Source organism: Lissotriton vulgaris, chromosome 4_1 (assembly GCF_964263255.1).
Source record: "Lissotriton vulgaris chromosome 4_1, aLisVul1.2, whole genome shotgun sequence".
In the NCBI taxonomy this organism is placed as follows: Eukaryota; Metazoa; Chordata; class Amphibia; order Caudata; family Salamandridae; genus Lissotriton; species Lissotriton vulgaris.
Window position 1 is genome coordinate 1,653,279,179 of NC_141691.1, and position 19,417 is coordinate 1,653,298,595.

The following is a 19,417-nucleotide window of genomic DNA, read 5'->3' on the forward strand; positions in this document are numbered from 1 at the left end:
GAGGTCCATGATCCTAGTTTGAGAATAATTACTACATTGACTGATACCTTACACATACCATGTGGCAACCTGTCCTATTACCTTGGATGCATCACCATTGATAAACATCTGACCTAGTCTGATATTCTGAGGCATCGTTGACCGCCTCTCCACATCTTCTCAGTAATCTCTAGCAGGCGTCTGTTTGGTGGGAACTAACTTTAGCAATACCATTTATTTTACCGGCAGACAATACAGAATCTGACCTGGGAAGTGACTTTTGAGATGTTTAAAGGAGAGTAAGATAAAAAAAATTGAGATCAGCAACAGGCAACAGTGGAGAGAGAACACTTTCCCATCAAGTGAACAGTAGCGACATTCGGATTTGTATTCTTCCGAAAGTACCCGTACTACCCCGTATCGAGCATGCAGAGTTGCAGGTTGCAATATAAAAAGTCAACAAACCAGTGGCAGTATTATTTTAAGATAAATATGATAATGCCAAAATACAGATCTATGGAAAAGTAAGAACGTAATTTTCTATTGCTATACATTCTTTAGTTTCATAATGTATTGTCTTTATGAGACAATGACTCTTTATAAACCTTGTTAAAAGGGTGAACACTCTTATAATGTGCCTGATATTCAAGGCTACAAACCTTGAAGAGCTTAACCACCTGAAGAAGACCTGAAGAATCTCAGAAGGAACATGAGGATTTTAGGCCTAGCACTAATGTGATTGTTGTGTATGCAAGCCCCATGGCTGTGCTCTGCCATTTCTGAACACCTAAAGGGAATGGAAATGGATGCAGCAGCTTGCAGCAATTAAACTAGTGCAGTTATATTATCTGTGATGTGTCCTCTGTCCCTTAACCTGGCTTCTTTCCAATGAAACAGTTTACATTGTCTTGCTTTTGTTTTGACCAATTTACAACAGCTGGCTAATTCCAAAAATGTAGCTGCATGCTTAAGGAAAGCTAACCAACCACTTGCTAACATGTAGCAATATTGGCTCTACTGCCATTTCATATGCTTTTTTCTAATATCATTTTTAATTCAGTCTCAAAGTCAGCCTAATTCTTAAATACAGAATGGTGATAAAAACCCACAATCTGAAAGTTTAGGGCAAATGGGCATTGGTTTTAGCTCTCTTTTGCCTGTTCAACCACTTGTATAAATAAGACCTTTAGTATAATCTTGAGCAGTAGGTTGTACTGATTTAGGAATCGTTGGACTTCATGGTGGGCACCACTCTGTAAGTCATGGGGGGAGAAAGGATCAATTCATTGAATACAGACGCACATATTAAATAGTATTACTGCAACCATGTTAATTAAACTGGTCCCCACAGCATCTATTAATGCAGCCAAATCATTGTTTGCCAATTGCTTAGTTTTAACAAGGTTAATATGTGCTGGCATTGGGTGACTGTTCTAACTAAGTGTTGCTTAAACAGGTGCAATGGTCATTGTAAATCCGAGGAATACAGACCCATAGCGATTGACCCTCAGTGATACAAAGTCCAGGAAGCCTTATTTTTAGAGGAATACAGGAGGGGATTCAGGTGGAAAAAAGTCATGTATGTTTGCATTTGGCACTAGTATTTGGAATATACTAACTTAGTAGCTAAGCAAGGGGAACATATTTGTGGGGATTATGAGATGGTACACAATCGAGTACATCAAGATCAAGCTTAGTTTTGCACATTTGAGTTACACAATAACATTATGTGAGACCTTAGGCTGTTTGGTAATGTACTGTAGTCCTCTCCACATAGATAGTCAGGTTTAAATGCATAAGCTTTGCCCACCTTTTATGTGCAGAGGTAGCTGGTGAACATTGAAAGTGATGGGGTACACATTCCCACCTCTATTGATGGAGTGAATGAGGGGTTTTTCAGGGTTCTCCTCCTGATAAATGTTCAGCAATAAGTACAAACGGCCAGATGGTGAATTTTAAGGCACAATTTCCACATTATTTGCTCCACAATATGGAGGTTCTGAAAATGTTCTAAAATAATATTTCATCATTATTTAATGGAGCAACAGACAAGCATTACCTTAGCCCATTGGCTCTGGGGGTTCTCCATTTCCAAGAAAACATTAGACAAATTGTGGCAAAACTAGAACTTTTTAATCACAGTCTGCCTTCGTTAAAGAGCTTTAGAAATTAAAATCAGTAAAAAAATATGCAATATCAGAAAGGGAACACATTGGGGGAATACAAGATTGAGAGGGCAATCTGGCACATTCAGATATAGATAAGGCCATCACATTCAGGACATTCTACAAGGCGCTCTACATGTGTGAATCACACGACACTGAAGCGCAACATCGAGATCTGAGGTTGTTGGATATCCCGCAGGTTACCCATCCTGGAATGATACTCTGAAAGCACCCATCACTGACGAGAAAGTAAGGAAAGCGACCAAGGCACTAAAATCCAACAATGCCCCTGGGCCAGATGGCCTGACAGCTCACTTTTATAAAACGTTCTTGCCAGATATTATTCCTCAGCTCAACCAACTCTGTAGCGCTATAGCAGAGGGCCCCAAAGTGACACTATCCATGACTGAAGCGGAGATAACGTAGATTCCCAAACCAGGGAAAAACACACAACATTGTGCCTCCTACAGGCCCATTGCACTCTTGAATCTAGATGCTAAACTATACATGGCCTTCCTAGCACGGCTAGAATACTTAATGCCAGATCTAATCCACCCTGATCAGTCAGGCTTTATAAAAGGTAAACAGACCCACGACAATATCCGCAGGACAATACATTAGATCGAAAAAGTAACTAAAGAAAAGATCCCGGCAATTCTCGTGGGCCTAGGTGCAGAAAGGGCCTTTGACAGTGTGGACTGATCATTTTTTTTCTCACGCTTGAGTACTTTGGATTTGGGAAGAAATTCATAGACATGATCAAAGCCAATTATGCGCAGCCAGGTTCTAGGGTAAAGTTTAACAGGACCGGCTCAGACCCCTTTCCACTAGACAGGGGGGCACAACAAGGCTGCCTGTTGTCCCCACTGCTGTGTGCCTTGAGCATAGAGCTACTGGCAATGAGGATCTGGGCATCCACAGAGGTGGAAGGCATTTGCTTTGGAGGGGAGGTACACAAAATATAATTGTTTGCGGATGACATCCTGATGACATTCAGCACCCCTGCCCACTCGCTGCACGCGTTGCAGGCGGAACTAAACAAATTTGAAGAGGTGGCAGGTTTCAGAGTCAACCTCAACAAATCGTCCATATTAAACCTCACAGTAGCAGAATATGAGTCTAAATACCCCTTTCAATGGGCTAAACTCACTACAATACCTGGGCATACAACTAACTCCATGACTAGGGAGCCTTTTTAGGGCCAATTACCCGCCTCTTCTACTCCAAACCCAGCAAGATCCCAAATGCTGGAAACCGCTTTTTATTACATGGTTGGGATGCATACACGCAGTAATGATGACAGTGTTGACCAAATTGTTATATTTGTTCCAGGCGCTACCAATTGACTTAGACAGGGAATTCTTACCTAGACTGTGCTCGCTGATCACTCGACATATCTGGCAAAATGGCAGGGCTCGCCTTCCCTCCCACACTCTGAGACGCGCAAAGAGCAAGGGAGGAGTGGCTCTTCCTGATTTTAACTTATAAAATAAAGCGGGCCGATTGAGGATTGTGGCAGAATGGTCCAAAAGAGAACCAGATAAACACTGCCTACATATGCATTGGGCGATAGCGGGAAGAATGATTTGGGACCTCATATGGAAGACTAAGAGGGACAGACCCATAAACGCATACATTAGCACACCTACCCACACCACGCTTAGGGTGTGGAACAAGGTTTCCAGGGGTAGAGAGTGGACCACATTCTCATCACCTTAAGCACCGATTCACTATTACCCGGAATTACCACCGGCACTCCGTGTGGGCCTATTTGATGCATGGAGGGAGGGAGGATGTTTCATGCTTTCAGGCCTATTCCTCAATTATGATATACTCACATTTGAAAACTGTCAAAGGGAGTTTCAGCTATCCCCTAACCAACACTTCCACCATCTCCAACTCAAGCACTGGGCCATGCAACCATAAATCGGGCGGGTGAGCTCTATGAGGGGCGCGATCTCATTCCTTTACTGCTTACTACTCTCTAAACTACATTCGCCAAGACCTAAATACATGAGCCTTGGGGAACGTATGACAGAGAGGGAGATCTCTAACAAGGAATAGCTGCGTCTGTGGACAAATATGTCTAAGTACAACCACTCCCTAGACCTGAGTGAAGCCCACTTTAAAATGCTCTGTGACTGGTACATGTATCCCACAAAACTTAAAAAGATATTTCCTAACACCTCTAATCAATGCTGCAGGGGATGCAGCCTCCTTGGGTACTTCTAACATATTTGGTGGGACTACCCCACAATCAAAACAATTTAGGGGGAAATTCTGGCACACATGAAAGATATGTTGGGCTATCATGTCCCAACTTCAATGGAGGGGATCCTCCTTGGTATAAGAGATCCAGAGCTAGAACACCCAACTAAAGCAGACAGAGCCATTATGTGGGCATGTTTAGGGACCGCTAAAACAGGAATAGTGGCAGAATGGAAGAAGACAGCAGCACCCTAGCTGTCTCAATGGCACTCACGCCTCTGGAAAATTCTAAGCGTGGAGAGGATGGCAGACATCTTCAGGGACGACTACAAAAGCTGTGAATACAAATGGGGCCCATTAGTCACATACCTCACGGATGGCCTCTCACTAGCGGTCTGCCCACCCTCATTCCGGGCCATGCATCTGTTCCAATTGTAGATCGGGGTGCTGGAGAATCTGAGCCCAGTAAAGCGCCCTCAGATACAAACCTTTAATTATAAGGTCAGTGAATATAAATCCTAGCTACCACCGCCAATGGGTTTTTTCATCGTTTGGGGGAAGGGAGGGTTTGGGAGACCAGTTTGATTGCCTAAGAGACTCAGCACATATGAATGGAAGGGTTGGACCAACATCAGACCTAAGCCGAGGAGACCACTTTCCCAATTTGAGAAACTGTACCTCTAATAGTGTACTCTACAGATGCGGGAAGCACTCATTTCGTTTTAGTGAAATTCCAACTCATGTTTCGCTTAAGTCTCACGAAAGGCCTATTGTAAGGATATAGCATATTGTGAAAAGATTACCATATAATGCGTTGAGTTGATGTACTTGCTAAATTAGAAATTAAAGGCCAATAAAAATAAGTTTGGAAAAAAATATGCAATATCATATGGCAGTAATTTCATTAAATAAATATAACATCATTATCCACAAAATCACCCTAACTCATAAATACAGAGGAGATTATTCACAAAGACGTTTTGAAGCACAGAAAGTAATATTCCTGTAGGACTCTTTTACATGCTCTTACATGCCTTTGTGAACTGGTCACACAATATATAAAATGTAAATATTAGGGGAATATTTGGGGAATAATCATATGCTATTTGTACAAATTGAAAGGATCATGCCCTCTTTGCACTTTTATTTAGTGAGAGGATGGGGCCTAATGGCCAGAGGTGCAGACTTCAGAGCTGGGGATCAACGTTCAAGCCTCGCCCTCAGCACAACATCCTGTGATTCTGGGCAAAGCACTTAATCTCCCTGTACCTATGAGCAGTGTCTGAATACCCTCACGGGTGATAAGCGGCACTAATCATCAAAGAAAGCTCTTGTCTGACCTGTATTTCTTTACAGGATGGCCTCCAATAGGCTCATACTCAAGGCCGGCACACAACACAGCACTCTGTCCAACTAATTATAAAAAAAAAGACACATTTTATTATTTTTGGTGTACAAAATATTTTTAAAGATATTTTTTATATATAAATAACTTTTTTGATTCATATCAATTCAATTTGACGCACAATAAACACCATGTCAATAGTTACTAACAAACAAGGACAAATTGACAATTACATTACATTTTAAAATGCATGACCTATAACCCCACATTCCACCATCCATCAATCATACTATCCAGTCATAACCATCTCATACACGCAGCACATTCACACACAGAAAGAAATGCATAATCATAGGGACTCCTATTATTTGGAATGACATACAACAAATCATCAATTATGTAATATGATATCTTGAAGTTGTTCACTGGTGTGTTGTCATATGTAGACTTCTCATATAGTCAATGGTATGACAGGATAGTATGTATTACTGTAGACTGTTTATAAAAAATGTTCCATGTCTGATCTAAATTAATGTTGTCTTAAGTAATTTAATATGGATGATATCCACAATGAGGTTCACTTAGGCTTGATCAGGATCTTCAAATCCACATTTCCTACTTTCTGTAACGCCAGTTGTAGCTTTCTTTCAGCTGTTCGATTAATTATGTTTTTTAATCCCTTCATGCATATGTTCTCAATGCATTTTTCTTGTAGTATTACACACATTGTGTTTATCATGCTAAACTTTATTTGACCAGATATGGAAGTAAAACAGATCAACAAACGCGCCTCTGGTCAGGCTTTCGAGCTGATTTTGAAGCCGCCCTCACCTGTCTCGGAAGCCCCACGGACCCTGGCGTCTCCAAAGAAGAAAGACCTCTCTCTTGAGGAGATCCAGAAGAAGCTCGAAGCGGCAGAGGAGAGGCGAAAGGTAGTGTCTTTCCTTTAATAATCAATAGGTGTTTAGTTTATTGGGACAGCTGAAGCTGTGGTGGTCGTCACTAAAACTGTTAGTCAAGATGTCAAGACAGAGGAGGTAGATTCCAGCCTCTGCATAAAGCAAAAAGTAGACTGAATCATTTATGAACAATCACAGTTTGTGATTTTATAATTCTTACAGTTCACTTTACATTTTCAAAGAGTCCTGCTTAGTTAAAATCCTTCAACGTTCAGTGAAAAGAGAAGAGGGACTGATTGCTATGAACTAATGCTGTGCCAAGTTCACCTGAGGATTCCATGTCACCGGGCCTATCATTTTCCTGTCAGGATCTTTCAATTCACAATCTGTGACATTCTGGGAGTTGTATACTTTGATCATCTTAATAGATCAACTCAGCCAGGATCCATTTGCAATGGCTTGTAAAGAGAAAATCCTGAACAGGAGCATAGGCCCACATGCATCAACAATGCCAATTGCGATTCCTTATTAGCGAAAAATAAGGATTTGCTAATAAGGAATTGCAAAAGGCTATGCATGAAGAAATCGGTAAAAAAATTGCGATTTCTTAATATTCCTTAATTGAGACTCGCAAATTGCGAGTCGCAATTAAGGAATACCTCCCTATTCATTAGGCCCATAGGAATGAATGGAAAGACATTCTCAATTTGCGAATCGCAATTAGCGAATCGCAAATTGAGAATGTAATTCCAAGGGTGCAGGGGTGTCCAAAGGACACCCTGTTGCACCCCTGAAATTGATCTGTGCACATATGTTGCGCACACACATGCCCTTAGGGCATGTGTGTGCGCAACATGAAACTTTGAAAAATGCACAAAAGTGCATTTTTCAAAATTACCATGAAGTTGAACTTCATGGTAATTTGCTACTCCAATTTGCGAAATCGCTAATTTTTTACTTTGATGCATTGCATTTAAGGAATCTCATTTTGGGATTCCTTAAAAGCAATCGCAATTTAAGGAATCTCAATTTAGAATTTCCTTAACTTGCGATTTTTGCATTTGGGATGATGCCTCACAAATGCAAAAATACCGTTCGCAAAGGGGCAGATTCTGAGAATCTGTCAGTTTACGACCGGTTTTAGATTGATGCTTGTGGGCCATAGTGTCCATGGAGACCCTCGAATGCAAACATATCTCTGTCCATGTTACCTGGATAGGCCTATCTCTGTAACGTAGTTTAACTACACAGGGTTTAAGTTGATCTGTTACTATTTCAGTTTCCTTACTTTGACCCACAATTCTTTACCCCCTGTCTTTTTAGCACATAAATGATAATTACTTCAAACCCTTCACTTCCATATCGCATTACTTCGACCTCCTTATGTTTACTAACTTACCATATGCCAAATAAATCCAAATATAATACAGTATCCCTTGCATTAAAACAGTGTGCAATTCTAATTTTGTCAAAAAATTGCCCTTGACTTAATCCTAAGAGTAACCTCATAACTTGCCCTTGCAATATGTATTTAGTAACTTATATTCCACTAAATGTAATTCATTGTAATTAATTTAAATTAGGCCGTACTAGAAATGCTTTTACTAAAGTTAACTTTAATTTAACTCAGTTTATTAACGTCAGGGTACGTAGGCCACTTACCAACAGTTGTATGCTCTTTTTGTCTTACAGGCCTGGTCCTTGAACCTCAGATATGTTTGTTAGATATTTTTAAAGCTTTCCTGTGTTTCATTGTAAGTTATTTCACATGTATGTATAACTTCTTACACAATTTGCCCTTTCGCCTGCCGTTTTCGCCAGGCACACGAGAGACAGAAGGCCGAAATGTATGTGTTTTTTAACTTGGAAATAAAGCAAACCTTTTTAGAAACACATTGTTAATCATAAATACATGCAAAAAATGTATCATTTCATTGGCCTATAATTTCACAAATGTATTGCATTTTTCGAATGCAAATCTTTCGAATGGAAAAGCTGAATCCAACCTAAATTCGCAAAGGTGTTTTATTAAATTATTTAAATGACATTTAATAGAACTAATTGAAGATAAACATGTGCACTCCTTGGACTTTCGTTTTTAGACAATAAATACAACCTGCCAAGTCACATCTGGAATGCAGAACGTAACATCAAAATGTACAAGTACAAGCTGAGACCTGCAAACATTTTTTCACATATGCAGTGCATTTGTACATTTTCTACTGTCGCATGATTGCCATAGATTGTCACAATGTGGCGTGCTCATGAGAAAAACGTGTCAATGATGGTATTCCTGCGGGCATTCCTACCGCTGCTGCAGTAGGATGTGGGCCACCTGCCCCATCACCACCATCATCGGCCGGTTCCTCTGGAACTGAGATCCATGGGCCCCTGGTGCAAACACACATGTTGTGCAACACACAACATGCAACGATCAGCATGCATACGATGTCTGGGCTGTACAGGAGCTTCCCACCTGTGCCGTCCAGGCACCTGAAACATGACTTCAACACGCCAAATGTGCGTTAAACGATGCCCCTAGTACGTATGTTGGCCCTATTGTACTGCCTCTGGGCGGGTGTGTTCGGATCTCGGAGGGGTGTCATCAACTAAGGGCAGAGTGCATATCCTTGATCACCAGTGACAGTGCTGGAAGAAAAGAGTCAATACTTGGTTCTGCAGATTGTGATGGCAGGTCCACCAATCCAGTGACGCCTGTGCTGGATGTGTTTAGGGTGGTGTTTGCCAGCCCGCAGGGAGTAGCTGATGCAAGCAACTACACCACCAGTCTGTATAGGGTGCAGGGGTAGACAAGGAGTGTTGTGGTTGTGTCTGGTAGGTGTTCCTGTAGTTTGACATGTTGAATGTGGTTTGGTCACGTGTGCATCCCCACAGTTGTGCATTGTTCTTTGGAGGCATTGTGATGTGTGGTGTGTTGACTTGGTACTTACCAACGAGCAGTCCCGTCCCATATGTGCCATCCTGGAAGCGCTGGTTGATGATGGACTGCCGGAAGATGAAGGAATCATGCACACTGCCTGGGTAGTTGGCGACGACATTGGTGAAGTGTCCCCGGTGGTCCACTATTGCCTGCACATAGATAGAATGCATGTGCTTTCTGTTGCAGTAGTGGTGTGCAGTATCCACAGGGGGCACAAGTGGGACATGTGTGCAGTCGATTGCCCACAACACGGCCGGGAATCCGGCTATGGTGTAGAATCCTTGCTTTGTCTCCAGCTGTTCCTGCACAGTGTTGAGGGAGTGAAGGTACTGGGGTATGAAGCTTAGGATAGCATCCAGAACAGGTGTGATGAACTTTGATAGGACTGGCTTTGAGACCCCTCCGACTCTGGCAGTTGTTGGTTAGAATGTACCAGAGGCCATCAGGTGCAGCACAGCCAGCAGCTTTGTCTACAGAAAGTTGTTGGTTCTCCGCTGTGTTGGGACCGTCAATGTGGTTCAGGATTCGGCTAATGGTTGTCCTTTGGAGCCAGTAGTGGGCAATGACTTCCTTGGGCATTAGTTCTGAGAGAGTAGTGCGTTTTTGGTAAGTCTGCTGTCTTACTCTGCGCTGCCTCTGTGGTGCTCCAGGGGGGGCGGCGGGTCCGGGTCCAGGGGGTTGTGGCAGTCCTTGGGGTGGTGGCGGTGGATGTTGTGGCCCTGTTGGGGCTCCGAGTTGCATCATGAGTAGATCCATGGTGTTGTTCATTGTTTGGATGTTGCTGTGTGTGGGGCTCCGTTGCCTACTGCAGGTATTCGTCCGTCTTTACACCTGCTTGTGGCAGGTGTTAAATACCTGTGGCTACCGCTGCTTATCACGTGTTTTCGGTTCGCTTTCGCGGATATGTTAGTTTGTTGTGAAAGTGGTGTTGCTGTTATTTTTGCACCAGCTTGTGAATGGGGTGTTAGTTCTATCTCCACTTTTGATGCGTTAAGGTGGTGATAAATCGGAGGTAACTCCTTGTGAATATGCCCCTCAGTGTAATAAAATGTGTTCACCATATGTTTTCTACACCCAGGCAAGCACCTACCTACCTAAGCATTTTTTGTTCTTTTTAGTTTGAAATTTTTTTTTTAATGTTCACAAGGTACCAGCAGGTGAAAGGCAACGGAAATGGGGATTACATGTTAAGCCTAAGAATTTTTAAAATATGTGTTGTGTTAGGTCAATTTAATACTAATGTTTCACATATGATGAAAAATCCATTGTTTGAGTGCTGGGCATGTCCATTGCAGTGGTGAGGCTACAGTGGTGAACAAGGAATAGCTAGCAGGAATGCCCTTGTTGCCTTGAAACTTATTATGGCGATTCATTTCAATGAAAGACTTAACCAAGCTGGTGTATATCTATCACAAATCCAGGGTCTTGTTAACTTCACAAAATATTAATGTTATCACCATAGAATCAAACCCAATCATAATGTGTTAAGAAAGGCCATCGTTGGGCTAGATGATGCTACAAAGATGGTTGGACCTGCCAGACATTCTTGCTAGAGTAAACCGCAACATGACCTTTTCTCCAACCTCTGGGGAAGATTGTCACAAGATTGTCAGAAACCTGCAATGGGTAGCTCAGGTAGGCCATATCCATCAGAAAGAAATCCTAACTCATTGGTTGATGTATAAAATGGAGACAGCAGAGCCATGGCTTTGTCCAGCTTGGCTACTAAAGGAAACTGTGTTTACTCCAATGAAAAGATTCCGACAAGGTGTCGGTTTTTGTTCTAAATCAAGAGTAGATTTGAAGCTATCTAGTGACCAAGGGCGACTCTGTGCACCAGAAAAAATGGATGGTAATTTTTGGGTTAGAATATGGAAATGAAGGTGTAACTGGCAACAGAGATGTGGCATTAATTACATATTTTGGGAACTAGAACACCAGAGGCATGTGAAAGAAAATTAATATATCCGCACCTACCTGAAGTTTGAAACGTGTTTAATAAAGCAAAAATAAGCTCTCGTGAGAAAGCACTTTGTCTCCCAAGCTAGCAATGCACAGTATCCCCCCCTCTCAACAATACCGATACCCAGCTAATGTTTACTCTAGGCCAAGACCTGATAACAGCAAAAAATCGCTTTGCATGTGGGATTGCTAGCAATTTCCAACTGGATGATGGGAAAAAGTCTTCAGCTAAATCCAGAGAAGACTGAGATCATGTTGCTGGGTAAAACCCCCTCCATCTGGTTGGATGAATGGTGGCCACACCAACTGGGTAGTGTTCTGTTGCCCAATCTAACTATAAAGAATTTAGGCATAAAACTAGATCAAGCACTTACGATGAAAGATCAGATTGCAGCAACTACGAGCGCTTGCTACTACAATCTACGCCTTCTGCGCAGAAGCTTTCCTTTCTTCCCCATGACAGTTCGGAGAACACTGGTCCAGGCTATGTTGATAAGCAGGCTGGACTATAGAAATGCTCTCCTAGCAGAAGCTAGTGAATTTAATGCTTTCCAAACTCCAGGTGGTCCAGAACCCGGCGGCCAGGCTTACCCTGAATCACCCTTCCAGAACTCCCTCAGCACCCCTACCAGTGAAGAACCGTTCCCATTTCAAGGTCTGCTGCCTCACCTTCCTGCCTTAAAAGGGATCGGTCAATTTTATCTTCAAAAAAAGTTAACGGCCTATGCCCCAAAGCCAACTCTTAGATCCAGCAACAAAGCCTTACTATGTGTCCCTCGTATTCACCAAACATGCATGGGGGCAAGGCCTTCTCATATCTCGCGCCAAAATACTGGAACAAACTTCTGTTAACCCTGCGATCCATCCCTATATATGTCAAATTTAGGAAATCACTAAAGGCACACTTATTCTGAGTTCTTTTGCACGCACCACCTGTCAGGATACGAAACAGCGCTGAGATACCCCTGGGTGAGTCGAGCGCTAGAGCAAATGACGATAACATAACATAGCACAATACAGCACTTTGTATGCATTCTTGCCCCATAGAAGTGGTGCACTTGACCGAAACTATAAATCAGGCAGTGGAGTCTCAGCAAGTGCCAGGATTTTATCAAAGATCAAGAGGCCTTGAAAAAATATTCATTTCTTAGACGCCGAGCTAGTCATGTTTGAATTATAGCTTAAAGCTAGGTTATTTTACATTTATCTGCTGTGTGGAAACATCCTGGAGGTCTTCTCTCGTTTCCTGCTGAACCAGCATATCGGATACGACATTTGCAATTCATTTTAATGAATGCAGATCATAATCTATTTATGAGAATTGCCTTTTTGGAAAAAAGCATCATTATTGATTTCACACTATTTTGGTATGAGAAGCAACCGTATTAATGATAGCGCTCTTAATTAGCAACATGTAAAAGGTGTGAAAAACCCCTAGGGCCACACTTTCTCTATGACCTAGTTCCTTAGTACTTCATTTGCTGCCGGGAGTTTATCATTTGTTTTATCCCCATGTGGTTCCTCAGTTTTACCAGTATTTTTGTCTGTCTCCTCTTTCTCTAATCTCACACCATCTCCTGGTCTTAAAATAGCTGATAGTATAACAAGTATTTCACCTTTGAAGATCTGTGTCTGCTGCTTCTGTTTACAAAGAATTCTCACCAAAATGGTGGAGTTGAATAGTGAGTGACCACATACAGCATTAATTCCAATCATTAGAGATGTTCTACCTATCTGCGAATCCATTCAAGTGCAGGCTGATGTCATCTTAAAATCTTTGAAACAAGCATTGGCAAAGCCAATAGGCTGCACCTCAAAAAAGGTGTATACTTACCTGATGGCTTTGCCAACGCTTGTCTGCACTGGTGATCTTGTGCAACTTTATTTTTAATTTTTAATTTACCATTTTAAAATGGCCATCATATATTGTAATGGTAAATTCAAAGTACAATAAAATGGCCACTGATGCATCACTCCTCATACACACTCGTGCATGAACATGGTGGCCATCCTGGAGTGTTTCTTTCTTTGATTCAAACAATGAAAAAGACCAAAATAAGCCAAATCATTTCAAGACACGTCACTTGCCAAGCTAATTAGTTGCAATAAAGATTTCAGATTAGAAAAGGAATATCTTTAGGTGTGATGCGTGCAACACCATGAACAAGGGCCTAGTGACCCTGTGATTACATTATGTGTAGTTTGTGGCGGAAGTGTAAGAACATATCGTCATGTTTAGCATCCGCAGGCAATATGGTAGGTCATGTTATGGCAAAGAAATCTAAACATGACTTTAAGCCAGTAAAATTGTTTACTTAAAATTACTACCCATACTTCGTCCTTTATTACGTGTTCTCTTTAAACATTTTTGTTGTTGCAACCCAATTTTCCAATATTTTAGAACTTTATTAATCACTCTATGGGGTCGATTCCGAATCTGGACTAAAAACGTCCGTACGATTTTCATCCGGAGCCATCACCGTACGAATCGTACCCGTCCGTCCGATTCGCGTAGCACGATCCGTATTTTGTCAATCCGTCCGAATCATTGCGATCCGTACGTATTGCAAGGCTGAAACAGTGAACCGTACGACTCATACACATGCCGTACGGCCCGACGAGTACGATCCGGATCGGGGTATCAGGACGCGAGTCGTACGGTCCACGTCAGGTAAGGGCGATTCGTACAGAAAAGCGCACAATGACATACACACTGTATGGTGCATACTCCCCATGATCGGACCTGGGGTACGCGCTGTACACCAAGCGTACATGGGGTACGGTGCGTACCCCATGTATGCTGGGTGTACGGTGCGTATCCCCCATGATCGCAGGGGTACGCAACGTACCCCTCAGATCATGGGGGTACGTGCCGTACCGGGGGGGGCGTTCCGTACCTGTTTCATCACAAACTCTGTTTTTACTGCTGTTTTCAGCTCCAGTAGAAAAAGGGTCACACGGTGCGTACCCCACACGAATCGTACTTGCCAGGTCGGAAAAAGCAGCCGTGAACTGTACATATGTCGCATACAGCGGGTTCTGAGGGAGATTCGTGCGGAAATTCGAGTCGTACGGTCTTTGTACGATTCGTACGGAGTCCTGCTCCTGGTACGAATCGTACTTCGACGTACATATGGGGGACATTGCAGGGTACGAATCGTACGGGAAAAACGCTCCGAACGGCTGTTCTGAGCGCTTTTTACCAGATCGGAATCGGCCCCATAGTTTCCAAAATATGAGTCCTGTAAAAGATCATTTGACTTTTGTGTTTGGCTTATGTAAAAAGCCATTGTAATATACCCCAAATTTGAAACCTCTTTGTTCATTACTTGAAACCGGTGCTCTGGTAGGCCACCATTCACCAACTACCCTGCATGTGTGCAGGCCTGAGCGAGGCACTAAAATATGAGTACTGCTCTTTAGTGGTAAACTTTCTTCTCTGCTGTCAACTGAGGGTCAGTGCTAACCCTCGGCTGACAGAGAAATCCACTGCCGCCTTGGTGTTGATTCTCCAAATGCAGCTTCAGATGGGAAGGGGAAGATAATAAGGTGAGGAGAGTGTTGAAGACTGGATACAACATATTTATTCTGAAAAAATATTGAGATCATGTTTTTTTCTGTACCTTTAGAAATATTCCATCATAATTTTTAAATATTTGGAGGAAGCAGACGGTGATGAATGGTTGGCAGGACAATATTTGCATATTAATTTCAAAACATGTCTAGGTGGAGGGAGCCTGAGGGAGATGAAGCTATACTGTTCATGACTCCCCAACGACTCAATCAGCTGAGCAGGTGAAGATGACGTTGATGCTTGGGCATACACCACTTAAAAGTGTACACAATTATACTTGAGTTGCATGGAGTTTGATCTACCTCAAAGTTCCAAGTGGCATTATAGATAACTAGAGCATCACTCTTATAGTCTAATTAATTTCACTTGGAGATCTTAAAAGGAAGCAGCTCTGTGTTAACAGTTAATCATCTAGATTTCTATATTTTCGTCTTTGATTGTATATTAGTCCATTCTATTTGCTCGTTCGCTAATAAATTAACCACCTACTCTGAATAACTAGAGCCATGCTTGGCTGAACTTAGAAAATGCTGCTTTATTTTGACCTTCAAGATGTATTGGACGTAAACTAAACAAAGATACATTTTATTTTCCTCTTGCCAAGTCGCTTAAAAAATTCATATATGAAATTAGGCAATGTGCATCAAGTTAAAGGAATGCACCAAATGATATTCGATTGCGTTGCCACTGAGAGGCTTTGAAGCATGCTCTGTGATGGCACCTTATGTGTGTACTGAGAAAATAACTCTTGTAAAAGACTGAAGATGCTCAATAAAGAAAAACAAATTCAGAATGCTGTTATGGATCCTTGCTGAATCACCATATATGTAAAGGTTAGGCTATCCCCGTAGGTAATATAGGCAACCGAATGGAGGATTACTAGCATTGGATCACTGCAAGTAGAATAGTTTATTATTGGTCTGTCAGAGGATGGTACAATGTGATGTCACCTAGTGCAAGAAGCTATTTTGACAGACCATAAATACAGTGAATGCCTAAATCCATTATCCACCAGTTGTTGTTGGTGTGAAATCAGAAACAGATTTTATAAATATGTAACCTGGACACAAATCATTGGGGATTATTCTTATTGGAAGAATACAGAGAGGCTTAAGAATAAGTAGAAATGATGATGTTGTGTTAAATTAGCACGCTTGACTGCTTCGGTAGTTCTTGTTTGCAGCAATTGTTAAAGTATGTGTATATGTGCTTATACTGCTGATTTCACCCGATATATAGCTTATTTACCTTTGAGTTCCAGGAGGGCTCTGAATGATTACTGTACTTTGTCAATCCGGTGACTTTCAATGTCCTTTCTATGTTTCATTTGCTTCATATCCCCCAATGCATCATTCATTACCACAGTGGTGGCTTCCTGGCAGGCTTTCATTGATCATCTCTGTTCTAATATTATGTCTAGTGACAGTGAAGATTCCACAGCGCTCTTCACAAGATATCCAGGGGTGATATTTCTCTTTCCAATGTGAGCCAGTGAATAGATGGGCTTTGAAGCCAAACTCCTGCTAGCATTTGATTGCAGTTGCATGCGATGAAAGAACGATGGTTCTTGAAGCCACCAAAATCACTCTTTGATAACAGGCAGAGCACAAGGAATATCTTCACAAGTGACAGGGCAGCAGATTTAAATGAGTCACAGAAGTAAAGCAGTAAATAAACTCGGCAGGGATGCTGCAGAGAAATGCATTCAAAATAAGGGCAATCTAAAGTTTGTAATACAAATCAAAGTATACTCCAAGTGAGGCTGATAGTAAACTATAGATCTTCATAATAAAAAAAGAGGAACAATGTGACTGAAATATGTGAAACAAAAAGTACATCCCTAAGTAAATAAACCGTTCACCGAAATCAATTCCTGGAAATATGTGAAAAGAAACAACAGTGAGAGTGTTCTAGGCTAAACTGTTCACATTCATAAAAGACAGTAGTTCAGCAGGAAGTCCATGAAGTTCCATTGGCGGCATGTGTGCAGGATGCCCAATGTCAACAAGCTATGAGCGTGGTTGTCTTCAGTTGTGGAAACAAGGAAGATCCATTCCTGATGGAAGTTGCTTCGACCACACATTTCCTGAGGATACAGTTGAATATTGTGACTTGAGATTAGCATGATTCGTTTATTTGAAGAACCATGTTAGAATGTGGACAATGGAGCAACCCTGACATATCTGGGTGAATCTGTACACTTGATTCAAGGGGATTGTGCCTTGTCACTTGACTTTTTTGGCAGTCAAACAGAACACCTGTTATTCTGGATCAAGTGGTAGGAAAGACAGTTTGCCACAGCTTTCTGTGGCGCATGACAATCGGTGTTACAGCCCGTAGTGGAGCACACACTTCCTAAAACTGAAGTGGCTTGGCAGCGGACTAAAGCAGGTATGTGTAGTCAGGACAAAATGCAAGCTCAAACTATACAGTTTATTTGGACTCACCATGAAAGCACTTTCTCCATCCTAAAACCCTCTAGCAAAGATTGCTACGTGGTATTTCAGAATGAGTAGAATTAGTCTACTCTCATTCAGACAGTGATCCCCTGTAAATCACTAGTAGACTTTCTTTGTCCTCCCAGTGCTATCACATTTATAATAAAATGGGATTTGAATTTTGATGCTTTACCTGGGGCTTCCTTGGCATCAACCTTTGATTAATGTTTTCCTGGCTCAAAGAGCTCGACATGAGACAGATTGGGTAAAAGTCCTGTGGGAGGGTCAGGCTTGGTTTCTTACAGGTTGACTCTTACATAAAATATTGTCGCATAACAAAATGGATGTGTATTCCAAGTGATTATCTGCTGAGCAGGTTCATGCACTAGAGGGACATGACTGTGGATGACAGTGCCTCTTGGTTGGTAATAGAAGAACATTTTCCACTTTCTGTTGTATAGCAAAACAGTACAATGTTATTTTGCATACATTCTTGCAGCTAAGATGGATGTCGCTATAAAGTTCCATGGATAACAAAACTCAACCACCACCTTGACTTGCGAGTGTTCGTATTGCTGTCTAAGTGTTTAGCTGGCAATCCCCAATCGTTACATAAACTGTATATTAAGTAGCACCTCACACGCATGGGCATCTTTGCATGACTCCTATCTGCTTTTACTATTCCTTAAACTCACAAAAGTAACAGTTGAAAATGAAGGCTCATCATTAGCCCCCATTCAAATACCTCCATTGTGTGTAGAGTAATCCACTGCTCCCATGCTGTGCAAGACGCAGCTATCAGTCAGCTCATAGGCACAAGCCACTGCTTCAATCCCAGCTTGCATTCTTATGCATTACTCCATCTGCACTTATGCTTGTGCATTTGTCTACTCCAGCAAAACATTAGGGGCCTCATTTATGAAAAGTGACGCATCGCTGCGTGAAAACAGCGATGCGTCACTTTTCACTGCGCCCTCCTTGCAACACCAATGATGTGTCATATTTACAGTTTGACGCATCATTGCGCAAGGAGTTACAGGTACATCAGTATTTCGCAAAAGTGACGCATTTCTGGAGTGTGTCAGAAAAGTGACGCAACTCCAGCAATGTATCCTTTCACATGGGGCAAGCCCCATGTGAAAGGGCCTGCATCAGTCTTACGCCTGCCGTGAGGCAGCTATAAGAAATTGACGCATTTGTGTCCTAGAAGTGGCGCAGTGAAATCTCATAGATTTCACTGCGTCACTTCTACGACCCTTTCTTGCATCAATACGCCCCCCTTGCATACATTATACCTGGCGCAGGGGTTTACAAAGTGACGCATCTACCTAGATGCGTCACTTTGTAAATATGGCGCAACAAGGCACATTTTTTACACCACTGGTGCGGCGTAAAAGTGACGCACTGCCTCATAAATGAGGCCCTAGGTGTGTCTCAGGATCAATAAAACAGCATTACGTTCCACATTGAGCTTTACTGTGCCACCTAATTTTCCTCTTTTTTCACTTCTGGCACCAGATTGCCTGTTGGGTGCACTGGTGATATTGGAGGGAAAGAAGAGTGAGGGGCCACTGAAGGGGCTGAAATGAAAGAAGTGCAGTAATCTGTTGTTTCTATGCAGAGTCATGCTTTTGAAAACTGCATAGGATCAATGAAATAGCAAAGGTGCAATAGGCAAAGAAAGGAACCTTGTTAGTGAAGGTATATGACTTAAAACCTACATTGGCTGACAGATGAACAGTCGAAGGGCAAATTTAAACCTGAGGTCTGGTAGTACATTGGGAATGCTGTGGTAAGAGAGCAGAGTTGCTGGTTGTAAAGTTTGTGGTGAGTCAGCCAAGATCTCAAATTGTTGTTCACTAAAAAGATGTAGTCGGACCTTTATAAGCCATAGTTGGCAGCCTTA

General features: G+C 42.0%; 1 protein-coding gene across 1 annotated transcript in view; it reads left to right on the forward strand.

Annotated features, from left to right (window-relative positions):
• The window catches only part of STMN2 (stathmin 2), a 176,079-nt gene that overhangs the window by 125,551 nt on the left and 31,111 nt on the right, over positions 1–19,417 (forward strand). Inside the window, exon 3 of the mRNA XM_086965916.1 lies at positions 6,457–6,629. Coding sequence (XP_086822042.1) covers positions 6,457–6,629 — 173 coding nt within the window. The remainder of the gene's footprint in view (positions 1–6,456; positions 6,630–19,417) is intronic.